The 21,909-nt window shown below is 46.6% G+C and overlaps 10 protein-coding genes across 10 annotated transcripts; 5 read left to right on the forward strand and 5 right to left on the reverse strand.

Moving 5' to 3' along the window:
* Positions 1 to 259: 259 nt before the first annotated feature.
* Positions 260 to 2,629, reverse strand: M431DRAFT_495566 (hypothetical protein; the record flags this gene model as incomplete). The annotated part of the gene is made up of 4 exons (XM_024917380.1): positions 260 to 1,603; positions 1,668 to 1,945; positions 2,020 to 2,281; positions 2,342 to 2,629. 4 exons carry the CDS (start codon positions 2,627 to 2,629, stop codon positions 260 to 262), a joined length of 2,172 nt encoding a protein of 723 aa, XP_024773282.1.
* Positions 2,630 to 3,441: 812 nt separating this feature from the next.
* On the forward strand, positions 3,442 to 5,031 carry M431DRAFT_508713 (hypothetical protein). Its single transcript, XM_024919154.1, has one exon. It carries the CDS (start codon positions 3,491 to 3,493, stop codon positions 4,982 to 4,984), a length of 1,494 nt encoding a protein of 497 aa, XP_024773283.1. The 5' UTR covers positions 3,442 to 3,490; the 3' UTR covers positions 4,985 to 5,031.
* A 29-nt stretch (positions 5,032 to 5,060) lies between these two features.
* On the reverse strand, positions 5,061 to 7,103 carry M431DRAFT_86825 (hypothetical protein; the record flags this gene model as incomplete). The annotated part of the gene is made up of 5 exons (XM_024923721.1): positions 5,061 to 5,757; positions 5,821 to 5,926; positions 6,005 to 6,139; positions 6,212 to 6,453; positions 6,511 to 7,103. 5 exons carry the CDS (start codon positions 7,101 to 7,103, stop codon positions 5,061 to 5,063), a joined length of 1,773 nt encoding a protein of 590 aa, XP_024773284.1.
* A 1,803-nt stretch (positions 7,104 to 8,906) lies between these two features.
* Positions 8,907 to 11,193, forward strand: M431DRAFT_495570 (hypothetical protein; the record flags this gene model as incomplete). The annotated part of the gene is made up of 4 exons (XM_024917381.1): positions 8,907 to 9,100; positions 9,150 to 9,921; positions 9,984 to 10,235; positions 10,291 to 11,193. The coding sequence occupies 4 exons, from the start codon at positions 8,907 to 8,909 to the stop codon at positions 11,191 to 11,193; spliced, it is 2,121 nt and encodes a 706-aa protein (XP_024773285.1).
* A 105-nt stretch (positions 11,194 to 11,298) lies between these two features.
* On the reverse strand, positions 11,299 to 12,946 carry M431DRAFT_87286 (hypothetical protein; the record flags this gene model as incomplete). The annotated part of the gene is made up of 4 exons (XM_024923783.1): positions 11,299 to 11,613; positions 11,667 to 11,955; positions 12,008 to 12,534; positions 12,593 to 12,946. The coding sequence occupies 4 exons, from the start codon at positions 12,944 to 12,946 to the stop codon at positions 11,299 to 11,301; spliced, it is 1,485 nt and encodes a 494-aa protein (XP_024773286.1).
* A 690-nt stretch (positions 12,947 to 13,636) lies between these two features.
* Positions 13,637 to 14,680, forward strand: M431DRAFT_441420 (hypothetical protein). Its single transcript, XM_024915205.1, has 3 exons — positions 13,637 to 13,927; positions 13,983 to 14,263; positions 14,323 to 14,680. The coding sequence occupies exons 1-3, from the start codon at positions 13,718 to 13,720 to the stop codon at positions 14,636 to 14,638; spliced, it is 807 nt and encodes a 268-aa protein (XP_024773287.1). The 5' UTR covers positions 13,637 to 13,717; the 3' UTR covers positions 14,639 to 14,680.
* A 796-nt stretch (positions 14,681 to 15,476) lies between these two features.
* On the reverse strand, positions 15,477 to 16,504 carry M431DRAFT_5919 (hypothetical protein; the record flags this gene model as incomplete). Its single annotated transcript, XM_024921533.1, has 3 exons — positions 15,477 to 15,722; positions 15,772 to 16,251; positions 16,313 to 16,504. The coding sequence occupies 3 exons, from the start codon at positions 16,502 to 16,504 to the stop codon at positions 15,477 to 15,479; spliced, it is 918 nt and encodes a 305-aa protein (XP_024773288.1).
* A 426-nt stretch (positions 16,505 to 16,930) lies between these two features.
* On the forward strand, positions 16,931 to 18,066 carry M431DRAFT_495574 (hypothetical protein; the record flags this gene model as incomplete). Its single annotated transcript, XM_024917382.1, has 2 exons — positions 16,931 to 17,468; positions 17,519 to 18,066. The coding sequence occupies 2 exons, from the start codon at positions 16,931 to 16,933 to the stop codon at positions 18,064 to 18,066; spliced, it is 1,086 nt and encodes a 361-aa protein (XP_024773289.1).
* Positions 18,067 to 18,235: 169 nt separating this feature from the next.
* M431DRAFT_441425 (hypothetical protein) lies at positions 18,236 to 18,884 on the reverse strand. The gene has a single exon (XM_024915206.1). The coding sequence runs from the start codon at positions 18,847 to 18,849 to the stop codon at positions 18,250 to 18,252; it is 600 nt and encodes a 199-aa protein (XP_024773290.1). The 5' UTR covers positions 18,850 to 18,884; the 3' UTR covers positions 18,236 to 18,249.
* Positions 18,885 to 19,209: 325 nt separating this feature from the next.
* M431DRAFT_508716 (hypothetical protein) lies at positions 19,210 to 21,623 on the forward strand. The gene is made up of 7 exons (XM_024919155.1): positions 19,210 to 19,525; positions 19,591 to 19,671; positions 19,720 to 19,871; positions 19,927 to 20,540; positions 20,595 to 20,707; positions 20,781 to 20,853; positions 20,909 to 21,623. The coding sequence occupies exons 1-7, from the start codon at positions 19,402 to 19,404 to the stop codon at positions 21,558 to 21,560; spliced, it is 1,809 nt and encodes a 602-aa protein (XP_024773291.1). The 5' UTR covers positions 19,210 to 19,401; the 3' UTR covers positions 21,561 to 21,623.
* Positions 21,624 to 21,909: the final 286 nt, after the last annotated feature.

Raw genomic sequence — 21,909 nt, forward strand, 5'->3', positions numbered from 1 at the left:
TCGCCGAGTAATGCAATCAACTCCTTACGGGAAACTGTTAGACTCAACTCAATTCTAGATCACCGGCGCCCCACCTGCGCGAATGATCTACCTGCCGCATCTGTATTGTGTTTAAAATAACTATATGCAAGTAGTACCTTGATGGCAACCGCAGCATGCATATCGATTACTGGCAAATGAACAGATCCTGGCTGGCAAGGTAAGCACTAGTATCAGTTCTATTTCCAAGAGGCCGTTCCTGGCCAATCTATCAAGTATTTTATTGCCGGCTATCCGCTTGTGTCTTGTTAAATTTCCCGTTAACTGATCTCCAAACACCTCGAGACGCTTTGACAATTGCGTGCCTTCCATCATACAAAGGGTATAAGACTACTGCAAAGAATGCAAAGAACTGCCAGATTATGGCGACGGTAGTCCAGCCTGAAAAGAAAGATTTGGTAAAGATGTAGTTGCGGTACAGGGGCATTGGCCATGCGATGAAAGTGATGAGGACGACCGCAACAAAGAAGATCCAAGCTATGCGATACCATCGGCGAAGCTCTTGCAAAGTCTCTTCACTAAATGGATGTCGCACATTGTCGAGATCAATGTTGCCAATCTCGCTTTCCGTTGAGATGCTCGCCGTACTCTTTTCCCCCACGTTGATGGTCTTTGCTTTTTCAGGATCAGAGGAAGCATTTACAGAAATATTCTCACTTGGCGATTCAGAAACCACGATGCCATTACTTTGAGAGTCATTGGGTCCGGTATTGGCCTTGGTCTCCTTCTCATCATCACTTGGTGGAGACGATGTTTCGCTGTCATCGCCCTTTGGAGCTTCCGCCAACTCGATCAGTAGAAACCGTCGCCAGTCAAACGAGTCTGGTTTGTAGAGAGAAATGATGACCGAGTAAAGAGCAGGAGAGAAGAACGAAGCAATGGCTCCGTAGAGGGCTGGGAAACTCGCTTCCGTGGTTGCGATATTAATGGTGCCATACATTGACTTGGCAGTGGCCAGCCAGACGCTGAGGCCTGTGAGGAATCCTAGAATAGGCGACGCAATCGCTGCTAGTCGCGTCTGCTTCGACCAGGCAAGGGTCAGGCCCAGAGGAATAATCCCCGGGCAAGAGAGAATAGGCCTGAAATAGCCGATCCATGTCATGTCAGCGCCTCCGTAGTTAAGCGCCAGCGAGATACCAGTGATGAAGATGGTGTGAAAAACGACAGCAAGGTGGCTGACTTTCATAAGCCTCTTATCTGACGCCTTTGGGTCGATATATGTTTTATAAAGATCGAACGACAAGATGCTGCTGACAGCAATCATCGAAGAAGATACAGTGCTGGTCAAAGCCATGAACAAGAGAACGAAAAAGGCAATAATGCCCTTATCACCGATAAGAGCCTTGATAGTGTATGGCATCACCAACCCTGCATTTACCAGGCTCGGAGAGAACTCGCCGGGGTAAGTCGGGAATATTGGTGTGTTGTGGATGGCCCTTGCAGTGAGACCGATGACAGTGCCAAGGCCCCAAGGAATGCCGAATATAGCGATTGCCGCGATGTTATATCCTGGCACAGTAGCCGAGACTTCAGTAGCAAAAGACTTTTGCCAAAAGGCAGTGTCCTAATGGGAAGAGAGCAAAAATTAGCCAAGAGAACCATGAAAGACGTAGAACTGTATCTCTTACCATGACGACGAGAGCGAGGTTTCCAAACTTCAAGATCAAACCCCAAATGATTGCGTCTTGGGATTTCATTGTGAGCAAGGATCCTTCGTAATTCCTCGCAATAATATTTTCAGAGGCTGTTGCCATAACTTTGTCATATAAACCTCCAAGACCTCCGACAGCATCGTGAGTTAGAGTAGTCAGAGTAAAATAGATGATGAGAATCAAGGCAACAGCCGTATGAAGGTAATCAGTCAAGAAGGTGGCCTTTAGACCACCCACTGCTGTATATAGGACCACTATTCACAATTATGGTTATTATCATTATCCTTTGGGGATGATGTAATGGCATTTTAGACAACACAACACTTACCTCCGAGGGGTATAAGAATGGTAGCTGCAACAAAGTGCATACCGGAAACGCCGTATATAAGTTGTGATCCTGTGAGGATCATGGATGCGCAACCAAAGACATTATTTGTGATGTTCAGAATAATAAACACGATGTGTCCGATTTTGCCATAGCGCATGCGGATAATCTCCAATGACGTGTGAGCATACGGCACTCGAATCTTGGCTAATACACCAAGAGCTGCCATCAAGGCAATCTGGAAGCACAATCCCGTAGCCCACCACTGTAATCAACACATGTCAGCCTTTTGGATCAAGATTCCTAACACCATAAGACGACTTACAAAAGGAACAGCCAGTCCAAATTTGTAACAAAAGGCAGCTGAAAACACCGTCTCATTAATCCACATCCATGATGAAAACACCGCTGATGCTGTTAAACCTCTCCCTACTGATCGATTGGCGACCATGAACATCTCCGATGTTGATGAATCTTCGGATAAATAGGCCCTTTGGACCTTAATTGCAACTAGAATGACACCGCAAAAGGCCACTCCGAGTCCAATGAGGAGGCCATACGCCGTTCCCTGGGGAATCACGGGCACCCCAGAGACTCCAAGCTGCACTGACATGATGAAGGCCACTCAAAACAGTTTATCTGGCTGATAAAGTAGACTTGTCAAAGTGCAGCGATTGATAAGAATTCCCATCAGGTATCCCAGAGAGTCAAGCGCAGAGGCATGTTCTTTTAAACCATCATGCATTGCCCGCTATCGACTTCTTATCTTCACGCAGTCCATCTCGGTCGATCTCCGTTCTACCAGAAGTCGGAAAATCCTGGGAACTAAGGCCCCATAAGTTCAGCACGTTGCATTAGGAAGTAATGACGTTATTTTATCCCCTCAAACTGTTAAACGGCTCGGCAATTGCTCAGCAGCGTGCCCAAAGGCTTACCCCAGAGCCCCGTGGTGTTGATGTGAAGCGAGATAGGGCCCTCTGAAAGGCCGACAAACGGACCCGGAATCTTGCCGCACAACTGGCGGACAGCAATTGAATATTAGTGACAGTATCAGGCTAAATGATACGAAATTTCATAGTTGATTGCAATGCGATCTTTTACTGGGTGCTGATAGCCGTTTGTATGCGAGATCGGCCGTTGATGTGAGATCATGGTGTGTATTGCGTGCTCTGCGCATAGTGTGACGACTTTATGGAGAACATCAGCCTTGCCTCTCGCGCAACTTTAGCTGAAAGAAGCTATGATGTTGTAATAACCATGAAATCCAGGATGTTTTAATAGAGCCAATAGGATAATTTTAATTGTTGGGATAATGTGTCAAGGCATATGAAGCGTTATTTCCGGTGTTTATATAAAAGCTTTTGCATCCCAAACAGGCATACTTGCTGCTGCGGCACTGCTACTGAGTGCATGTCCCACGACAAATCTTTTGACATTTCATAAGTTTTTACTATACAATATTACTGAATTACCAATGGGCGACAGCATACCGACTACTGCTGGCGCCGCTGCCGATGGGCATGCCCAAAGCAAAAAGCAAATGATCTTGAATGCCTTTGTCATGAACACTCCGGGTCATCTTGCCCCCGGGTTCTGGCGACATCCAAGAAACAAGACCGATCAATACACAAAGCTCTCTTTCTGGACAGAATTAGCACAGCTCCTCGACAAAGCAGAGTTTCATGCCATGTTTATCGCTGATACGCTGGGACCCTACGACGTATACAAGGGCCCTTCAAATGTCGTGCCAGCTCTGGCATCTGGCGCCCAGTTTCCAGTCAATGACCCTCTATATCTGGTTCCTGCCATGGCAGCTGTGACCAAGAATCTTATCTTCGGAGTCACTGCTAGCTTGACATATGAGAAGCCTTATGCGCTTGCTCGCCGTCTATCTACAGTGGACCATCTTAGCGAGGGCCGCGTTGCGTGGAATATCGTCACATCATATCTCGACAGTGCAGCTCGCAACCACGGTCTGAAGGAACAAATCCCCCACGACGAAAGATATGCCATTGCACATGAGTATATGGAAGTCTTGTATAAATTGTGGGAGGGAAGCTTCCGAGATGACGCTGTGGTTCGAGATCGCGAGCATGGACACTACATTGCCAGCGACGGCGTTCTCCAAATTCACCACAAGGGCAAATACTTTGAGGTGCCCGGCCCTCACTTCTGTGAGCCATCTCCGCAGCGCACTCCGTTCCTTTTCCAAGCTGGAGTATCTGAGGCGGGCAACGGCTTCGGAGGAAAGCACGGAGAAGCCATCTTTGTCGGTGGCCAGACACCTGAAGGTGTCAAGAAGACTGTGGATAACATTCGTGACGTAGCACAAAAGGAAGGGAGGGATCCGAGCCACATCAAAGTGATTGTGGGAATTAATGTTATTGTTGCTGCAACAGACGAGGAAGCTCAGGCCAAGAAGGAAAGCTATCTTGAATATGCTGACCAAGAAGGAGCTTTGGCTCTTTTTGGAGGATGGACTGGAGTTGACCTCTCTGGCTATTCAGATGACGAAGATTTCCTCTTTACTGATTCACCTAGGTTGCAGTCAATAATTCGGAGATGGTCGGACACTGTCCCAGGAACCGACAATCTCCCATGGACCAAGCGAAGGATTGTAGAATACCTCAGCATTGGCGGCCTCGGGGCAAAGGTTGTAGGTAGTCCAACAACAGTGGCAGATGAGCTGGAGAGGTGGATCGAAGTGTCTGGAGTAGACGGCTTCAACCTGGCCCACGTCACAAACCCGGGTAGTTTTGAGGATATCATTGAGTATCTTCTTCCCGAGTTGCGGAGACGAGGCGTATTCCGAAGTGGTGTCGAGAAAGAAGGCGCAACGGCTAGAGAAGTGTTCATCGGATCCAAGAGACTACCGGAGGACCATCCAGGAAGCCAGTACAAGTGGCGAGCTGGCGAAAGCGTGCCAAAATACCTCCAACAACAAGCGGAGACAGCAGGTAGCAATTAGACGACATCTCAGTCCTAATGCTTCGTCTCAGTGCTTAATCAGACGCTTATTATGAGTTTCCTGACGTCTTTGTGGATTAATCATATGTACTCATTGACTGTCGAAGTAATCGCAGCGCTTCTTGGTAGGAAGAAACGTTGGCAAAAATATTTGCTTTCGAGAACGTATCGAGAAATCCTTTCAGAAAGAGTTTGTCGGAAAGGTCATTTTGCGCATTGGCAGCAATTCCAAGGGTCAAAGCGCAACTGAGCGTGACATGAACAAAAACCCATGACCGCCTGATAGGGCAATCGAGTTTGAGAAGCTCGAGAAAAGTGTTAAGAACAGAGCGACAATGCTGTAGATATGGAGCCCAAAGTTCTTTGTTGTACGCGTCGCCATTGGAGAGCAACGCCGGACGGTAGAGACAGAGCATGACTGAGTCCACAAACTCCCGGAAGAAGTTATTCTGGATACATTCGTCGTGATTCTGACACTTTTTGACATCCTGAAGGTGAGGAGTTGACTGTTTGGCGATACGGTCAATGATCTTTTTAAAGTCTTGTATTTCACCCGGTGATAACGGCTTCCTAGAGAAACCTGCCTTGTTGAGCGCTTGACAGATTTTGTTTGCGATAATGAACAGATGATTGCAACTAGTTGTGAAAGAGTACGTCTGAGGCGGTGTCAATGCTGATGACGACGATTCGGATGGGATTTCGTCCATGACGATGATGCAAGACGGTCTTCCGTAACATAACGAGACCAGCGTGTCCTGCCATATTAGTGATCGCCTAGTTGTTGATACTGGTGTTAGCATCAATTTTCGTCGCAATAAAGAGAGTTCACTTATGTACCAGATATAATATTTCACAGTAGCCTCGTCCCGTTGATCCACATCCACGGTATCTGGGTCCGGAGACCAGTGCAGCCCCAGCGTCTGTGCGAGCCGTATAGTAAGACCTGAGAATAGTTTGTTCAGCATGAGATTTGGTCCAGTTGAAGACATGGTTAACATTGGCAATTGGCTTTAATATTTACCTAGAATTGACCAAGACGCTCCAGCATTGGCCTGATTCTGCAAAAAATTGGCAAGCAATATGAGAGCCTGAATGGTGTGGATATCGGGAAAAGAAAGAGAATTGCTCATCCTTAAGCACTGGAACCCACAACATGCTACACGTATCGAATGTCAATTTGATGTCGATGGCCAATCAAAGGGCAGAAGACGGCTGCGGGGATACTCACCGAAAACACGAGCCTTGATCAATTCAGAATCCTGATCAGACCCAAGTTGTGCACCGCATGCAAGAATGCTAAATAAGAGTCCAAACCAAGTCAGTGTGCAGGCAGATGGAGGATTCTGCAGAGCTTCTTCAGGATGTTTTGAGCGCTGATGAAGAAACTCGGAAAGGGCAGCTTCGAATTGAGGGAAGTTGATGGTAAATGGCAAAATACGTAAAAGTGAATATTGGAAGAAGCGAACATAGCTTTCATTGTTAGTTTAAATCGTTCTTTTAGAGAGATTATGTAGTTTTGAGGCTCACCCTCTCAAAGCTTCATCCTCTGGAAGCGCATTATAAACGACTTCCGGGCCGTCTTCAGGCTTCCATAGATTGGTGAATGGTGAGATAGTACTAGAATCTTGTAGGCAAAGCAATTCGAAGATGGTTTGCGGGTTCGTTGGCGGTTTGAAGGCAGCTCCCTGCCAGCAATTCCGTTCTTGTTGCTGCGGGTTAGAGCTGAGGCTCTCATATTTCGCCAGAAGGCTGGGAAGTGAATCCGGACCCAGGTGCAGTTTTGTATCGTACGGTGCCACGGGGTCCACGTAAAGGCCTATAGATATGTCCTCCGCTGGAGTGGCGACCGCATCTTCGTGATCGCTTGCAAGATGCGATTTGCTTGCTTCCGAGGCATTGCTGGTTTTATCCTGGGCATTGGCTTGTATAGGCGTGGTGTAATCGCACAGATCAGGGTGTCCGCGGATATTGCAACTCTCGCAGGGCTGGCTGAGATTGCATTTGACTTTGCGCCGCCTGCATGGGTAGCAAGCCTTTGCAGGACGAAATCTCCGCCGCTTGACGAGCATCAAGTCGTACTCGGACTTGGTCTTCTTCTGTTTCGGCTTATCTTGGGGCATTGTTGTTCATGACCCTATATGTAGGTATGAATGACTCAATAAGAGAGAGTTGGCGAACAAGAGAGACGGCGAAGATGGGAAAAGGCCGCCGTCAACACAGGGGTTCTTCCTCTATCCAGCCCAGGTTAGCATCTGCTATAATGGAATGGCCGCGGACGTCTATTCGACATAGGCCTCGTTTATCGGCCACTGGACCATACGAAGCCGATTGAATTGGCAGGACGCTAGATTCTGCTCTTGAAGCTACGGATTGTAAAGGTCGAAGATATGTTGCCATCTTCAATTTAAATGTGGAGAAGATACGGAGCAAATCCGCCAGTCATCAATGATCTGTCATGCTCTAAGCTGAGTTTCGGGTGAGCTAGACCGACATTTTGGCGTCTAGCCACTGAGAATCTCGCGTTATATCTGTCTCAGAGCAGGGATACATTAATAATAAGCGTAGCATATCCCACAAGTAACTCCGTAGTATTTTCGAGACGTTTACCAGTACACATGTGGGAGATAGCTTGGTGCCTGACCCGACCCACTGTGGAAAATATAGACGGCATTTATGTATTACGCGCATGAGTTTAGATAGACGGGATTGAACGATACTATGAAATACCGTGAGACGAAACACCGTTTTTTCTGTTACTATAACCGGAGCGAAAAGAAAAGAATGGCGCGAAAACGGAGGGGAAAGAACGGTGAGGAAAGCAGAAAGGAAAAGAAGCTTAATGCATCGAACCTCATTCACCAAAAGCACCCGCTGAAACCATAATTGGAGCAATTGTCTCTTGTTTTAGATCTACTCCTGGGCCCTTCATGAGGAACATTTTGACAGGGAGATGTAACCGGCCCCGGTGTTCAATTAACAGGCAGGGCTGGTGACTAAGCCGAGTCTGGCCCGACTCTCTAATATACCTAGGTAGAAGAAGAACCGTTTCTTCATAGCAGATAAAAAACAAGACAAGGTATCCAGTTGAAAATGAACGTTATTTGAGACATCGACTTTATTTTTGGAGGCATGAGGCTATAGAAACTACATCAAATGGCTCTTTGACTTGTTCTCATGCGGTGGTTCTTATAGCGGTTAGACAAGCTAGAGCTTTTGTACTGTCTTTTGTGCTTGTCGACTCAGTTCGAAGATGCGCCTTTCCGTTGTCATCAAAATGCCTAAAGAGATACAGACCTTTGAAAAACAGTTATCTATAGCAGGTACTCTGTACGTACGCCGAACGACTCTTACCTTCAAGTTGGTACTACTAGGGTGTTCTCAGGACACAATCCAGTAATTAAGGTTATGTTAATGATCGGCCACGTTGGCAAACTGGCGCTTTTATTACTAACCGGTAGAATGACAAGCTGATCCAATCTTATTCACAAATGAGTGTAGGAACATAGACTTATATACCCAGCTTTTGATAGTTGAGATTTGATGATGAATCAAGTGTAAGCTTATAGTCAAATACACAATACAAACATATGTACTTCTAACCTTCTTTCAGTAGAAGGAAAAATTTATTTTATTACCAGTATTGCTTATTTAAGCTGCACAGACTGGATGAAACCCAGATGCTCTCTTCCCGCGTCCAGGCCTGTGACACACTTAGTAAATGCTTTATAAGCGCTGGGCTACGGTAGTATTTCCCACCAACGTCAGTTACCCCTTAGCTTTGGCGATCCCCCGCATATGTCGGTACATCGGACAGAGTACAAAAAGCGAGATTGGGAGCGATTCCGATCTCAGCGCCTCCTTAATTCTTACCAAAAGGGAGTTTGTGACAAACCATCGCCATTCCAACTACTGTATCTGCCAACATGCCGAAGATTTCTACGGCTAGGAAACGCGATCGATACGTCCCAAATGCCTGCAATCGCTGCAGGACTGCTAAAGTTCGTTGCAACGGGAAATCGCCATGTTCTTACTGCATTCCGAGGGATCCTGAGTCCTGCTCTTACCGGTCTCAGCAATCCCCCCGGGAACCGACAACTCAACATCAGAACCAGTCTAAGTATATCATAAATATTCAATGTACTAATTTTCGGCACTAATAAACTCAGTAAAATTGATTCGACTGAAGAACAGAGCCTCAAGTCTCTACTGCAGCAGCAGAATAACAAGCTTGATACATTACTCAAGCACATCTCCAACATACACCAGCCATATCGCTTCCAAAACGGCCGCTCCAGATCACCAAGAAACTTGTTCTCATGCTGCGAAGCACCGCTTCCATTAATCCAAAGCGCGACGAGCGCCTTTTTCTGTTTGCACGTAATTGATGTGAAACTCAGGGCCTTGGAGATTCACACCGAAAATGCCCAAATACAAGATGGGACCAAGGCCGGTTCTTCTTCATCCTTCTCAATTTTACATGACCAGATTTTGGATGGAGGGGCAGCTGATATTGAGGCGTGGGATGGTGAAGATGCCGACATCAACTCGTTGAGTCCAACTGCGGATAGTGTGTCTCCCAAAGCTCCCACATATGTGCTCGAAACCCTCAAAAGTGCAGAAGTCATTCGCCTGATACAGAAATATCAAGACATCGCCGGGATGATGTATCCGGTGGTAGATGCAACGCATCCAGAGCAATTAGTCGAAAATGTGTGGGCCAACCGTTCGGCTGATAAGACCAATACAGAGAGCCTTTCTCGGCGGAATCGAAGCCAGATAGGCATCGTCGAGATGATGGTCGCTATTGCTTTGACTGATGAGAACGAGGATTCTTCAGAACTAATGCAGGCCCTCCACGATCATGTGTTACCAGATGTTCAGTACATGGTGTGGAATACGAGAGTTGATCTTCAAGGGTTAGTACTCTTGGTACTCGTGGTGTGTGACCGCTAATTCATTCAGTAACACCAATTCTAACGTCAACTAACATATTCATCTAGAGTCTTTACTACTATTACACCCATAAGTGGCGAAAAGCTTGGCGTTTCATAAGGAACGTTGTAAGAATTATCCTGGAGCTGGGATTGAATCGAAGGATCGTGCTGGATCGGTCCTTTCCCGATCAAAAGGCACATGCCCAGGCACTCAACACAATGTGGGCCGTCTTTGTACTTGAGCAACAGCTGAGGTACGCCCTGGGACTCTCTACGACCATGCAAGACTTTTTCATGGACCCAACTCTTCCAAAACCGGTAGACTTCCTAACCACCCATGAGCAATTGGCTCCGCTGACATGTTGGTCTTTAGGTCAACGCTCCATATTTGGAAGCCATGATTCATTACGCTCGGATTGGTGCAAAAGCATGTGAAACATTGTCTTGTGATGAACCAAACACCCAAGTGATGTCCGGAGACTGCCAAGATGCATATACATATTTCCAGTATCGCCTTAGCGAATGGCGGAAAGCGATCAGTACCCAATTCCAGTTCAAATCCACTAGCAAGAGGGCAGATCAGTGGAATACTCAACTGGACGCAATCCTTCGATTACGGGCAAACAATTTGCACTTTGTAGTAACGAGATTTATGTTCTTCGAAAGAGAATTTCTTGGCATGGTCCCAGCCGACCTGTGGTCCGTATGCATGGATGTGGCTGCTGATACTACCTGTATTTTGGCTACCATTGATGGCTCTCCAGAGGCTTACCAGGCTACTAAATCCGAGTCGAACTACTTTCTTGTCTCGTCGATGGGCATCTCGTTCCTTGCCATGTTACAAGGCTCCTTATTTCCAATTTCGGCGCAGAGTCCGTTGGACCCGGAAACGTGCCTGAGGGCCCAGCAAAGTGCGATCCTTTGCCTCAATTTGCTTCGAAATCGAGCGGAGCTATCACGCCAGTCAAAACATCTGTGGAACCGTGTCAGCGATCTTGCATCCCGCTTGAATCTCCTGGGTTTCTTGGCCCCCGTCGCTCCCGGCAACATTGAGGAGGTCTCAGGTACATCAGAAACAATGAGCATTAACGAAACATGGGAAAGACACACAAGCCATTGGGAGCAGGGACTCGCTGGCTTGTCACCAAGTGTTACGGCACTTGGGTTCCCTGTCAGTGAGAATGATGATGAGGGACCTACCTCAGCGAGCAAGATCTACTCAGCATTCGATATAATGTTTGGCCCTGATTCTGTCTTTAATGGGATTGATGAATGAAATGCTTCAATTACAAGTATATATAATATTTTAATCCGATACGCTACTGGGGATTATATTGTTTTATTTTTATGACTATGAGGTAGCCTTGTATGGGCCATAACACTACATCTGTCGCTTTCGTGCTGTACACAAGAGCGGCCCTTTCTTCTCATCAACACCCAGGCTATTTATCTCCAACTTTTCGTATTTGTCAACTGGAATAATCTCGAAATTGCGCCAAAGAGCACAAAGGACTTTGAGAATATTGATGCTTGCAATGTTTCTGCCAATGCAAGCCCGGTGTCCGATGCCAAAAGGCATTATCTCATTGAATGAAATGGCATCTTCAAGCCATCTTTCAGGAATGTATTGATCATGGTCACCGCCCCAGAATTGCGGATCATGATGTAGAGCTTGTGATATCATTGAAACGGCGGTCTGCAGTACGTCAGTATGTATCGTATAATGTTCCTTTCTAACTATAGCCTTACCCCCTGTGGAATATGGAAACCGTTGATGTCAACACCATTGGGGTCAGTAACGAGACGAGGTAAGGGCATTGTAAAGACTGGTGTGATCCGGAAGCTCTCCTTGATGCATGCCATGGTATACGGTAGTTTGCTTTCGAGTCCCGAATATGAAACTTCTTTCCCGCCTTCATTGTATAAGGGTACATTCGCGTTGAGCTCTTCCGTGAGTTTCTCGGCGGCGTATCGGTTATGGAGGAGGTGATAGAATAGAAGACCCAACGTGGCAGATGTGGTATGTGCTCCTGCAACCCTGTATTCTTCCATTAGTTGAATTTTCGTTATCAGGGTTCTCTGCAACATACAGAAAGGCAAAGGCCTCTGAGCTGACCTCTGCTGGCGTCAATGGTGCTCCTGTTGAGGGATCTTTTGCCTCTAGAAGATTGTCCAGCAGGGTTTCTTTCTCTCCTGCCTTGTGATCCTCAATGGCATCATTGACGTACTCAGAAGCTTTCTGACTAAGCAGTTTTCGCGACTGAAGCAGCTTTTGAAGGCTCGGAATAGGTAGTTTGTTTCCAATTCGTATGCTGTAAGGAAGTAGAGACGCTACCATGCCATACATTGTGCCAATGAGGATATGGTCAGGAATTGGTGGCAGCTCATTGGCCTCTGGGTTGCTCTGCGTGTTTAGATCCTTTTCGAATGCTAGGTCACTTATGACGTCGTATGCATAGCGTGCCACACTCTCCTTTAGATCAAATACTTGCCCCTCTGGCTGCTGCTCGATATTAGCGAACAAGCGGTGTAAATGCTTTCCAAATCTGCCCTCAAACTTGAGCAGCGTTGCCATAGAGAAACTGTGCGACATCTGACGCCTTCGCATCTTGTGAAACTAGGTATACACTCATTAGTGTCCTCTATGTTGCATCCAAATTAACAAGAGTTCTCACCTCTTCGTCACGAGTACTGAAAAGATTGGGATGCAGTGCTGTGAACGCATCATAGAATTTTGTCTTAGGCATAGAACTCCCGGCTTTGTAAATGGGGCCGATGGCATCTCGAGTTTGGAAATTGACATGATTGGGACCGATTCGAATTACAGGGCCATACTTCTCGTGTGCCCTCTGTATAGCAAACGCCAAGTCTCGCCTGTAAACATGATACACCTTCCATAAAGAAGTCCTGCGAGCCCAAAAAGGACCAGGAATCTTTCGTAAAGGATGAACAAAGATCCAAAGCAGCAGCCAGACCAGGCTACAAGACAACAACACGAGTGGAAGCAAGGTAGTGCTATAGGAAGCCATTGTGCTCAAGACATTTAGTCTTTAGAAGGAGTTTCGAGTGGTGGGTAGGAAAGATTGTATTTCTTCACGCAACTCTACAACAAATGTTTCTTCTTGTCTATTATATGCCACAAATCAACCCATGCGATTATTTACATTCCGAATCATACCAAATTCCATTCAAAAGCTTCAAACACATACATACTGTTTCCGAGAGACGTTGTCGTATCTTGGGGACAAGTCTCCACAGGTTGGTATGCCTGCAACGGAGCGGTAGTTGAGCGCCAATCACCGGGGTAGCATCTACAAGGGTGACCAGTAGTATTGCCCCAGCCCAATGAAAAGCTGCGTCCGAGCGGCAGTGAAGTCATTTAATGTGTCATACTTCAGTCACTTCTCCATTAGGTGGCGGAAGCGAGCTTTGGAACCTTCCGATTCCGAAACATGCATGAAAGGAGCGAGGACTGTTCGCGAAGCTGTGAAATAATATTAATAAATCTTGTGTATAATTGCGCATCCATTACGATAGACGTGTAATACGTTTGTTGCTTGATGAATAAGTCAACCTTGGAAGTCCTCGCGGACTGGAGGCAATAGTTTCTAGTATAACGCATGCGGAATAGTTCCGACGCCGCCTTGGAATAGGAGCGAATACCTCTGAGTATACACAAAGCGCGAAAGCAAATATAAGTGAATCATCAACGCATGTATCGCTATCAGAAGTCATCTAGAATCAATCGATCCAGCTTAGAACCCTTTGCATACACATCTCCAATTTCTAAGTAATCCAACATGGCAACCAAATCTGAGAATGGTGTCCCATACACACTTTATTACAATCGTTTCTCGATTTGCTCATTGATGATGCGGTGGCTGGTTGACATTCGCGGTGAGCCTAAGGACGAATCATCCCGGATGGATATCGGCTTGAAGGAGATCGACATCTTCCAGGAAGAACAGTTCAGCGAATGGTATCTCTGCGACGTCAACAAAAATGGCCAAGTATATTTCCACTAAGATCGTTAGAGAAGGCACCACTGACTGGGGATTTCATTAGGTTCCGGTTCTCGGAAGCGATGTTGCTTTCGATTTCCCCATGTCTCAAACAACTGCAATCTCCGAGTACATTGCTGCAAGATATCCGGGGCTTTTACCCCCTAATCATGCGGCTAAAATCCACGAGATGGTGCACAAGATGCATGAGATGAATTTCTTTACACTCTCTTTCAAGGGTAGTCCGAAGCTTGCTTCCGGGTTTGCCGATGCTGCCTTGAAGCGCCTTGAAGACAAGTCCATAAGTCTTAGGTATAGAAAGGCATTGGAGTACAAGCTTGAAATGTAAGAATCAAGTACCATCTAACATGGTTGACAAATTATTAACCGGGTGATATTTATAGCCTGCGTCGGGACAAGGTCAATGCCCTCACCCCTGAGAAGACACAAGCAGAGTTAGACAAGGCACAGGCGTACTTGGAAGAGGCCGCTACGCTGCTAAACCCTAGCGATGGCCCATGGCTTTTTGGCCAGCAGCGACCGACGGAACTTGACGCCCACTTGGTTGTTATGATTCTTCGCCTTCAGGACGTGGGCCGCGATTCCGTTGTTCCCGATTCCTTGAAAGAGTATGGAAAGATGGCGTTTGACGAGCCTTCATTCCAAGCAGTCGTGGGAGGGAGAAGCACTATGTATGATGGTTCTGGCAGCAAGAAATAGTCTGGAATCCTGGCCTTGGCAGAGAATTCAACTTCTCGGTGGATTATCGATATGCTCTTAGATTTCGTTACAGAAAATCTCAATCGTTATTATAAGTTGGTGCCTTCGTGAAGATTATTAGACGATGACAATAAAGACAGAATACTTCCCTTGGAAGCTCTTGACAGCAGAGAATGTTGAAATTGCAAAAAGGCCGAAAGCCAGAGGGCTGTTGAAGTTTAAATATCATTTATTTCAACATAGAAGATGGAGGGCATTCATGGTAGCACAGCCGTTACCGTAACTGGGGCATGAGTGGCATTAAGATTTGTTCTTTGCCCCTTGACATATTTAATGCTCGACGAACTTGTGACTTGATGATATTGTGGTGATACTGTGATTGGGGGAAATTGGATTCCCGTTCTATGCTACGTGACAGGAATTAGACATGGGCTGCCGCAGCTAGCAGTGTCACCCAACCTCTTCTCACTGTCACTGTCATCGCCCCCCTCTGCAAGTCGATCAGGCAGGTCTCTTGGGCCCATGTCACTTTAATATCTCTCGTTGATCTCTAGACAACCTCCGCACCTAATCGTATGCGTTAGCATAGGTGCATGTTTCTCTCCCTCGAGTATCGTTGAAAGAAATTGCGGTCGCCTAATGAGGCTGTAAACTCGGACAACGGATTCTCAAGTGCAATTCCATTAAATAATCACTGATTAATAAAAGAACAGGTGCATTTCCTTTTGTTTGCAGTTTTTTTGTTTCATTTTTTTTTTCTTATACTAAAATAACAAAGTTTGCCCTCGACCGATGATGTCAATCTCAAATCCCATGATAGGTTTCCGTCATAATGTTTCTATTTCTCCAACAGGACAAACTCATGGTGTAGAACCCACAGCCCCTTCCCATTCCACTTCATTTGTTGAAGAGATGCTTTTAAACCTAACTCATTGATAAGCGTGGCCGGGTCATCACTCCACTCAAAGCTCTTGACAAGCGATTTTTTTACACCGAAGACTGGATCTGAAGTGATGTGTTCACTGTCGCTAGCATATAATGCTGTCGTAAGATTGAGATACTGAGGATGTTTCAACTGAAAATGCTGCGCAGCGTTAACAATTGGCCTGATCTACGATGGTAGCCATACATACCACATGTGCAGGGCGCGTAATATTCCGCTTCAACATGTTGAGCAAAAGTCCAACGGACCCATCGGTGGGGATGTCGTAGTTGACGCTTTTCACTCCTACTAGATAATACCGACCTTGGCTATCAGTTTGGAATATGCCGCGGCAATTGGGTCCGTCGCGATTGGGGTCTTGCATATCGTAAAGCCCATTCCCGTTGGTCTCCCAAACATCTACAGCAACACCCTCGATTGGGGCACCGCTGACGGATTTAACTGTCCCGTGTATGAGCATAAGCTCTCCTATAACGCCAGGGGAGCCAATAGATTGCCCATTAGTAAGGGTATGCGTGTCTTCTGAATGGAAGGGCCCGAGGACAGATGACTCTGTTGCTGAGCTAGCCTTTGCCTGTGCAGAATTTATGGTGTCAACCAGTGCAGACACTCCAAGAACATCAGACAACAGAATCATCTCCTGCCTATCAGGTGATGAGTCTTGGCCAACCTGGGTTGAGTCTATATATCAGTACTAAACAAAAAGCAGTGCCGCATAATGATTTGCGTACTTGAGTAAGATATTGGACGGCCGCCTCCCATTCCGTTGGCTTCAGTTGAACTTCTTTAACGTAGTCGTGCAGGTGCTGTATCAAGCCGGTAACCAACTCAACAAGCCGTTCGTTCTTGACATTCTCCGTGGATACCTTGATGACATGGGGGGTCAGGTTTTCAGCGGTCAATTCTTCTAGACTGGATTCCATTTGGCTAACGTGGAAAGGCAATGGCACTCAAATTTGATGCTGTACACGATCAATTGTCAGCGGGGTGTGCCATATAACTTTGTTTCGGAATTCAACTCCGGAATGCTTCCGCAATGCTTCCGACACACCAAGTTCCGCTGTTTAAACTTCTAATGCTGAGCTATCTTTATGTAATCTAGAAAAAAAGCCTGCTTGCAAATCACTTTATAATTCAGTGGCAAGCACTGAACTTAATTGACTGTTTGCCAGAGCGGGGTTAGATGAGTGAGACGTTCGGCATTGGAGGTCGGCTGCCAAAACTGAAACAGGTCCAAGGACACAAAATATCCAGTGCATGACAGCACATTCTACGACCTAGTCTCCATTTCATGTGTTAATCCACACAGTGTCATATTATCTCCAATAATTCAGCCGCCAGTCACAAAAATGGACGTCGAATCGCGAAACTTCGAATACAATGAGAGTAGCCAGAGAGTCTTGTTTGGCAAAGGTGTTCTCGCCAAGTTAGCCACTGAGGTTGCGGCGCTTGGTTGTAAAGCGCCATTGTTGTTGACAACTCCCCAGCAAGCCTCGGCCGTTCAAGATCTTACCCAGATACTAAACGGTCATGTCGCGGGTTCTTTCACCCGTGCCACAATGCACACCCCAACAGATGTTACAGAAGAGGCACTGGTATATACGAAGACCACGAATGCGGACTGTCTCTTGTCAATTGGTGGCGGAAGCACGGTTGGCCTGGGCAAAGCATTATCTCTTCGGACTGGCTTGCCTCACATCTGTATTGCAACGACATATGCTGGAAGCGAGATGACACCCATCGTGGGTGAAACTAAAAATCAGCAAAAGGTGACTCGTGTTGACCGGGCAGCAATTCCCAGGGTAGTCATCTACGATGTCAATCTCACCTTGAGTTTGCCCACGGGCATGAGTGCAACAAGTGGCCTTAATGCAATGGCGCATGCCGGTGAGTCGAAGTCAGTAGAAACCATTGTGCATTTGTTAACGCCAAAGTAGTCGAGGCTCTATATGCAAAAGATACGAGCCCGATTGTTCGCATATTTGCCCTCGAGGGAATTCGATCCCTGGCCTCTTCGCTTCCTGGAGTGATGGAAAGCTCTCAGTCAATTGCTTTCCGTTCAGAGGCTCTACTCGGCGCTTGGTTATGCGGTAAATGCCTAGCAATGACAACCGTCGCGCTCCATCATAAACTCTGTCATGTTCTAGGCGGAACTCTCAATTTACCGCATGCCGAAACCCACGCCATTGTCCTGCCTCATGCACTGGCTTACATAGCACCTGATATCCCGCAAGTCATGAAGGACCTCGCGGAAGTCATCCCACATAGTGAAGGGGATGCCATTCAAGGACTAAACAGATTGGTGTCTAAACTAGGAATTCCGTCGAGCCTAAAGGCTCTGGGTATGAAGGAGGACGATATTGAGCTGGTTACAGATAATCTGATGATGCTCACATTTTGGAACCCTCGACCAGTCAATAAGGATTCAGTGCAGAAGATGATACGGCGGGCGTGGTTAGGAGAACCGGCTCGTATAGACATTTAGGCTTCCAATTCATTGAAGTTGAAATAGTGGCTGGGAGACCATGAAGCCAGCATGGTAGTATCGTTTTCACAATTCAATAAATAACTGTTAAAACGGAAGAATTTCTAAATGATTTTATTTCAGATGTTACTAGTATTTCAAGTGTACTAGGTATCTATACCGTTTAGCTCCCAGCCTGCCGTTCTAAGAGTGAATTACATATCGATCTTCAACAGGCTTCTTCTCCTTCACAGCAGGTGCGTCTCCAACAGGCTTTCCAATAACCAATTGGGCCAAAAGCTTCCAGTTTGAGTTAATAGACCAAGCTTTCTTAACCTCGTCATCAATAAGAGGATTGTAATGTTGCAGGTTGCCGCCTACTCCCTCCAAAGCAAGGGCCGACCAAATAAGGAACTGGTGCATGCCGCTTGCCTGCTCACGCCAGCCTTCAAATTTGTCCGCATACATCTTGAAAGAACCTAGTGGCTCGTATGGCGCAGGATCTTCAAAGAACAGAATTGTCGCGTATGCGCCTCGAAACCCCTGGATCTTGGCATTGGTACTGGTAGCTTGGTCTCCTGACACGAACGGGGCAACGGCTGCTTTGACAATGTCCCAGAGTTTATGGTGATGATCTCCAACAAGAACAACAATTCGAGTGCTTTGAGTGTTGAAGGCTGATGGTACCGTTAAAAGAGCTTTTCGAATGATCTCTTCAAGTCGGGTAATCGAGAGGTCGGTCTCGGCTGAGAGCTGATACACGGAGCGTCGAGCTCCAAAAGAAGAAATAAGCGTGTCTGCCATAATGATTCTTTGTATATAAACAGCCGAAGATTGTTTGAAAATGGTATTGACTGATCTGAAGTGTTAAACTTGGTTGATCTGGACCATATATGTGTACCAAGTGAAGATCTCCTCTCACTATGTGACCCTAGTAGATTGCCAAGATATTATTAATGAAGTCACTACCACTGATTAATTACATTGTAAGCAATCTTATATCTATTTTGAAACTATTACTCACGGTAGGTTGCATATGATGCAACATGTGATGAATTTCGGAAAAATCGGAATCTTCCGATACACATTAGCTCAGGGCTTCACCAGATTTGCCTAAATTTCTACGAACCTTTGCTCTGTAGCTACCTTATTCCCCCGCCCCAGTGACAACGTAATATTGAATAAGATCTTATTCTACTGAATGGTAGTGTCATACGATGTAGGAATGCCTCGCATCGGAAGGCTACCTACGTATATGTACAAGAACAGCCATGCAATGATCCAGAAAACGGTTCCACTGCTATTCTCCCTCAGCGTCTTTCAAACTTCTCGCGTGTGATATCTAGACCCTCGACAATGGCCCAAAGCAATCTTCCTCTACGTGATAATACGAGCGGCGATGATTCCCTGGAGCTGACCTTTTTAATCGTTGGAGCGGGCCCGGCTGGAGCGACGTTGGGATGTTATCTTGGTAAATATGGTGCGTTCAACTACCCTTTATTCCCAACCGAAAGTACGTCTAAATGGTATATGTGAAATATCCAGGCTTCAAAGGTTTGATCATCAGCTCCGCTCCGTCGTCGGCGAACACCCCGCGCGCGCATATCATCAACCAACCTGCGATGGGTAAGTCTACTTCTGCATAACAAAAAGCACCGACTCACCACGATGTAGAATGTATCCGTGACCTCGACCCCGACATGGAGAAAGAATTCATGAGAAATGGCTACGCGGGCCCAGAAAAGGGTATGACACGTTGGTGCGAGACTATGAATGGAAGAGAGTTTGGTCGTATCACGTCCTGGGGATCAGATCTACAACGAGGGGTACGATCCTTTCAACGAAAGAAAAGAAAGCATAATTATTAATTGCAGTCTGCAGGGCGAGTTTAAAATGAGTAGCCCATGCTCACACTTGGAGCTGCCTCAAACACTTACAGAACCTATCCTCCTTCGATATGCTTCACAGCACGGCTTTCCTTGTCGATTTCGAACACAGTTTGTTTCTTTCGATGACTCGACAGCCGGTGCAATCGTTGTGACCGTCCGAGACATGATTTTTGACAAGCTATATACCATCAAGACTAAATACCTGTTTGGCGCCGACGGAGCTAAAAGTGCCATCGTTCGACAGCTTGGTCTTCCCATGGCGGTGCAGCCTAGCCAGGGCATTGCTCTCAACGTCCTTATTCGCGCTGACCTTTCTCACTTGATGAAGAATCGCGTCGGAAATCTGCACTATGTGATCCGACCTGACGCAGAATACCCGGACTTTGCTTGGTGGTCGATTGTGCGCATGGTAAAGCCTTGGCATGAATGGCTCATCATCATGATGTATAAGCCGACCTGTCCGGCGGAATTTATGCCGACTCTAGAACAAGTCAAATCCCAGATTTATGAGGTCATTGGGGATCAGTCCGTCCCGGTCGAGATTAATCGAGTTGACAAATGGATCATTAATGAAACAGTAGCCGAAGTATACAGCAAAGGCAATATGTAACTATCTCCCCCCTATTGTCACCTATGTCTGTTGATTCTAATTGGCTATAGATATTGCCTTGGCGACGCTGTACATCGCCATCCGCCGATGAATGGCCTCGGGGCAAATACTTGCACTCAGGACGCCGCCAATCTTGCTTGGAAGTTAAACATGGTTGAGAAAGGTAGGAAAAGACAAATCATTTCTGTGGAATATGAAACCAATAGTTACTAATATGTACTGGCCCCGAAACATAGGATTAGCTGGGCCGGCCCTTCTAGAGAGCTATACGGTTGAGCGTCAACCTGTTGGAGCTGGAGTCGTTGCAAGGTAACACGAAACACATGAGAGCGAGCTGTGCTGTGGCTGACCAAGTTTTCTGAAGGGCCAATGCATCTTTGCGAGAACACAAGCCGATATTCGACGCTCTTGGCTTCCTGAAACCGTCTCTCGAGGAGAGGAAGAAGGAGCTTGGTGTGCTGGAAGAGGGTTCAGAGAGCGGTCGTGCGAGGCGACGTGAACTCATGCGAGCAATCAACTACACTTCACATGAATTCTTGGCTTTGGGCTCAGATATGAGCCAGAGATACAAGTCTTCTGCTGTGTTCCTCGAAGGATCGGGAGACGAGCCACCCTTGCCTTCTAATTCCGTTCTAAACTACGAGCCCCATACGTTTCCTGGCATGCGATTGCCACATGCGTGGTTGAATACGGCTATTCCACAAGAGCAAGTCTCAACACTCGATCTAGCAGGTAACGGACGATTTACGCTATTTATTGGCCATGGAGGAGAGGCATGGCGCAATGCCGCGCGGTCTGTGGAGCAAGCATTGAAAGTCACCATCGCCGTGTATTCCATTGGCTACGGCCTCGAATATGAAGCTGTATTCAATGACTGGTACAGACTGCGGGAAGTAGAGGAGAGCGGCTGCGTGCTTGTACGCCCGGACAACTTTATTGCGTGGAGAAGCCAGAGCATAGTGAATGGCACTGCCTCTGTGCTCGAGCGTGTGTTTAAATCCATTCTAGCTTTGTAGCATATGGAGACAATAGCTTTCTTAGTTTATGTATGGAAAAGACATACCGCAAGATATACCGCATGCTAGTGTACAATCTTAGGATAACATGTAAGATATACCAAACACTTCAATCACCATATACCTATGCCGTCACCCTCAGAGCTGGGGCCTGGTTGGGCCAACACGTACAAAAGTAGGAACTCTTCTGAGGACAGTTCCGGTTTCAATCAAGCACCTCATCCAAGAATCTGTCCAATTTTAACCCCTCTGATTCTGAACTCTTTCCGACGTTTCCGCTTCCGTTTCCACTTCAAGTCGCTCTTATGGCGACCCTGATTCTCCAACGGGCAGACGTTGCTACTGATTA

Source organism: Trichoderma harzianum (assembly GCF_003025095.1).
Source record: "Trichoderma harzianum CBS 226.95 unplaced genomic scaffold M431scaffold_7, whole genome shotgun sequence".
In the NCBI taxonomy this organism is placed as follows: Eukaryota; Fungi; Ascomycota; class Sordariomycetes; order Hypocreales; family Hypocreaceae; genus Trichoderma; species Trichoderma harzianum.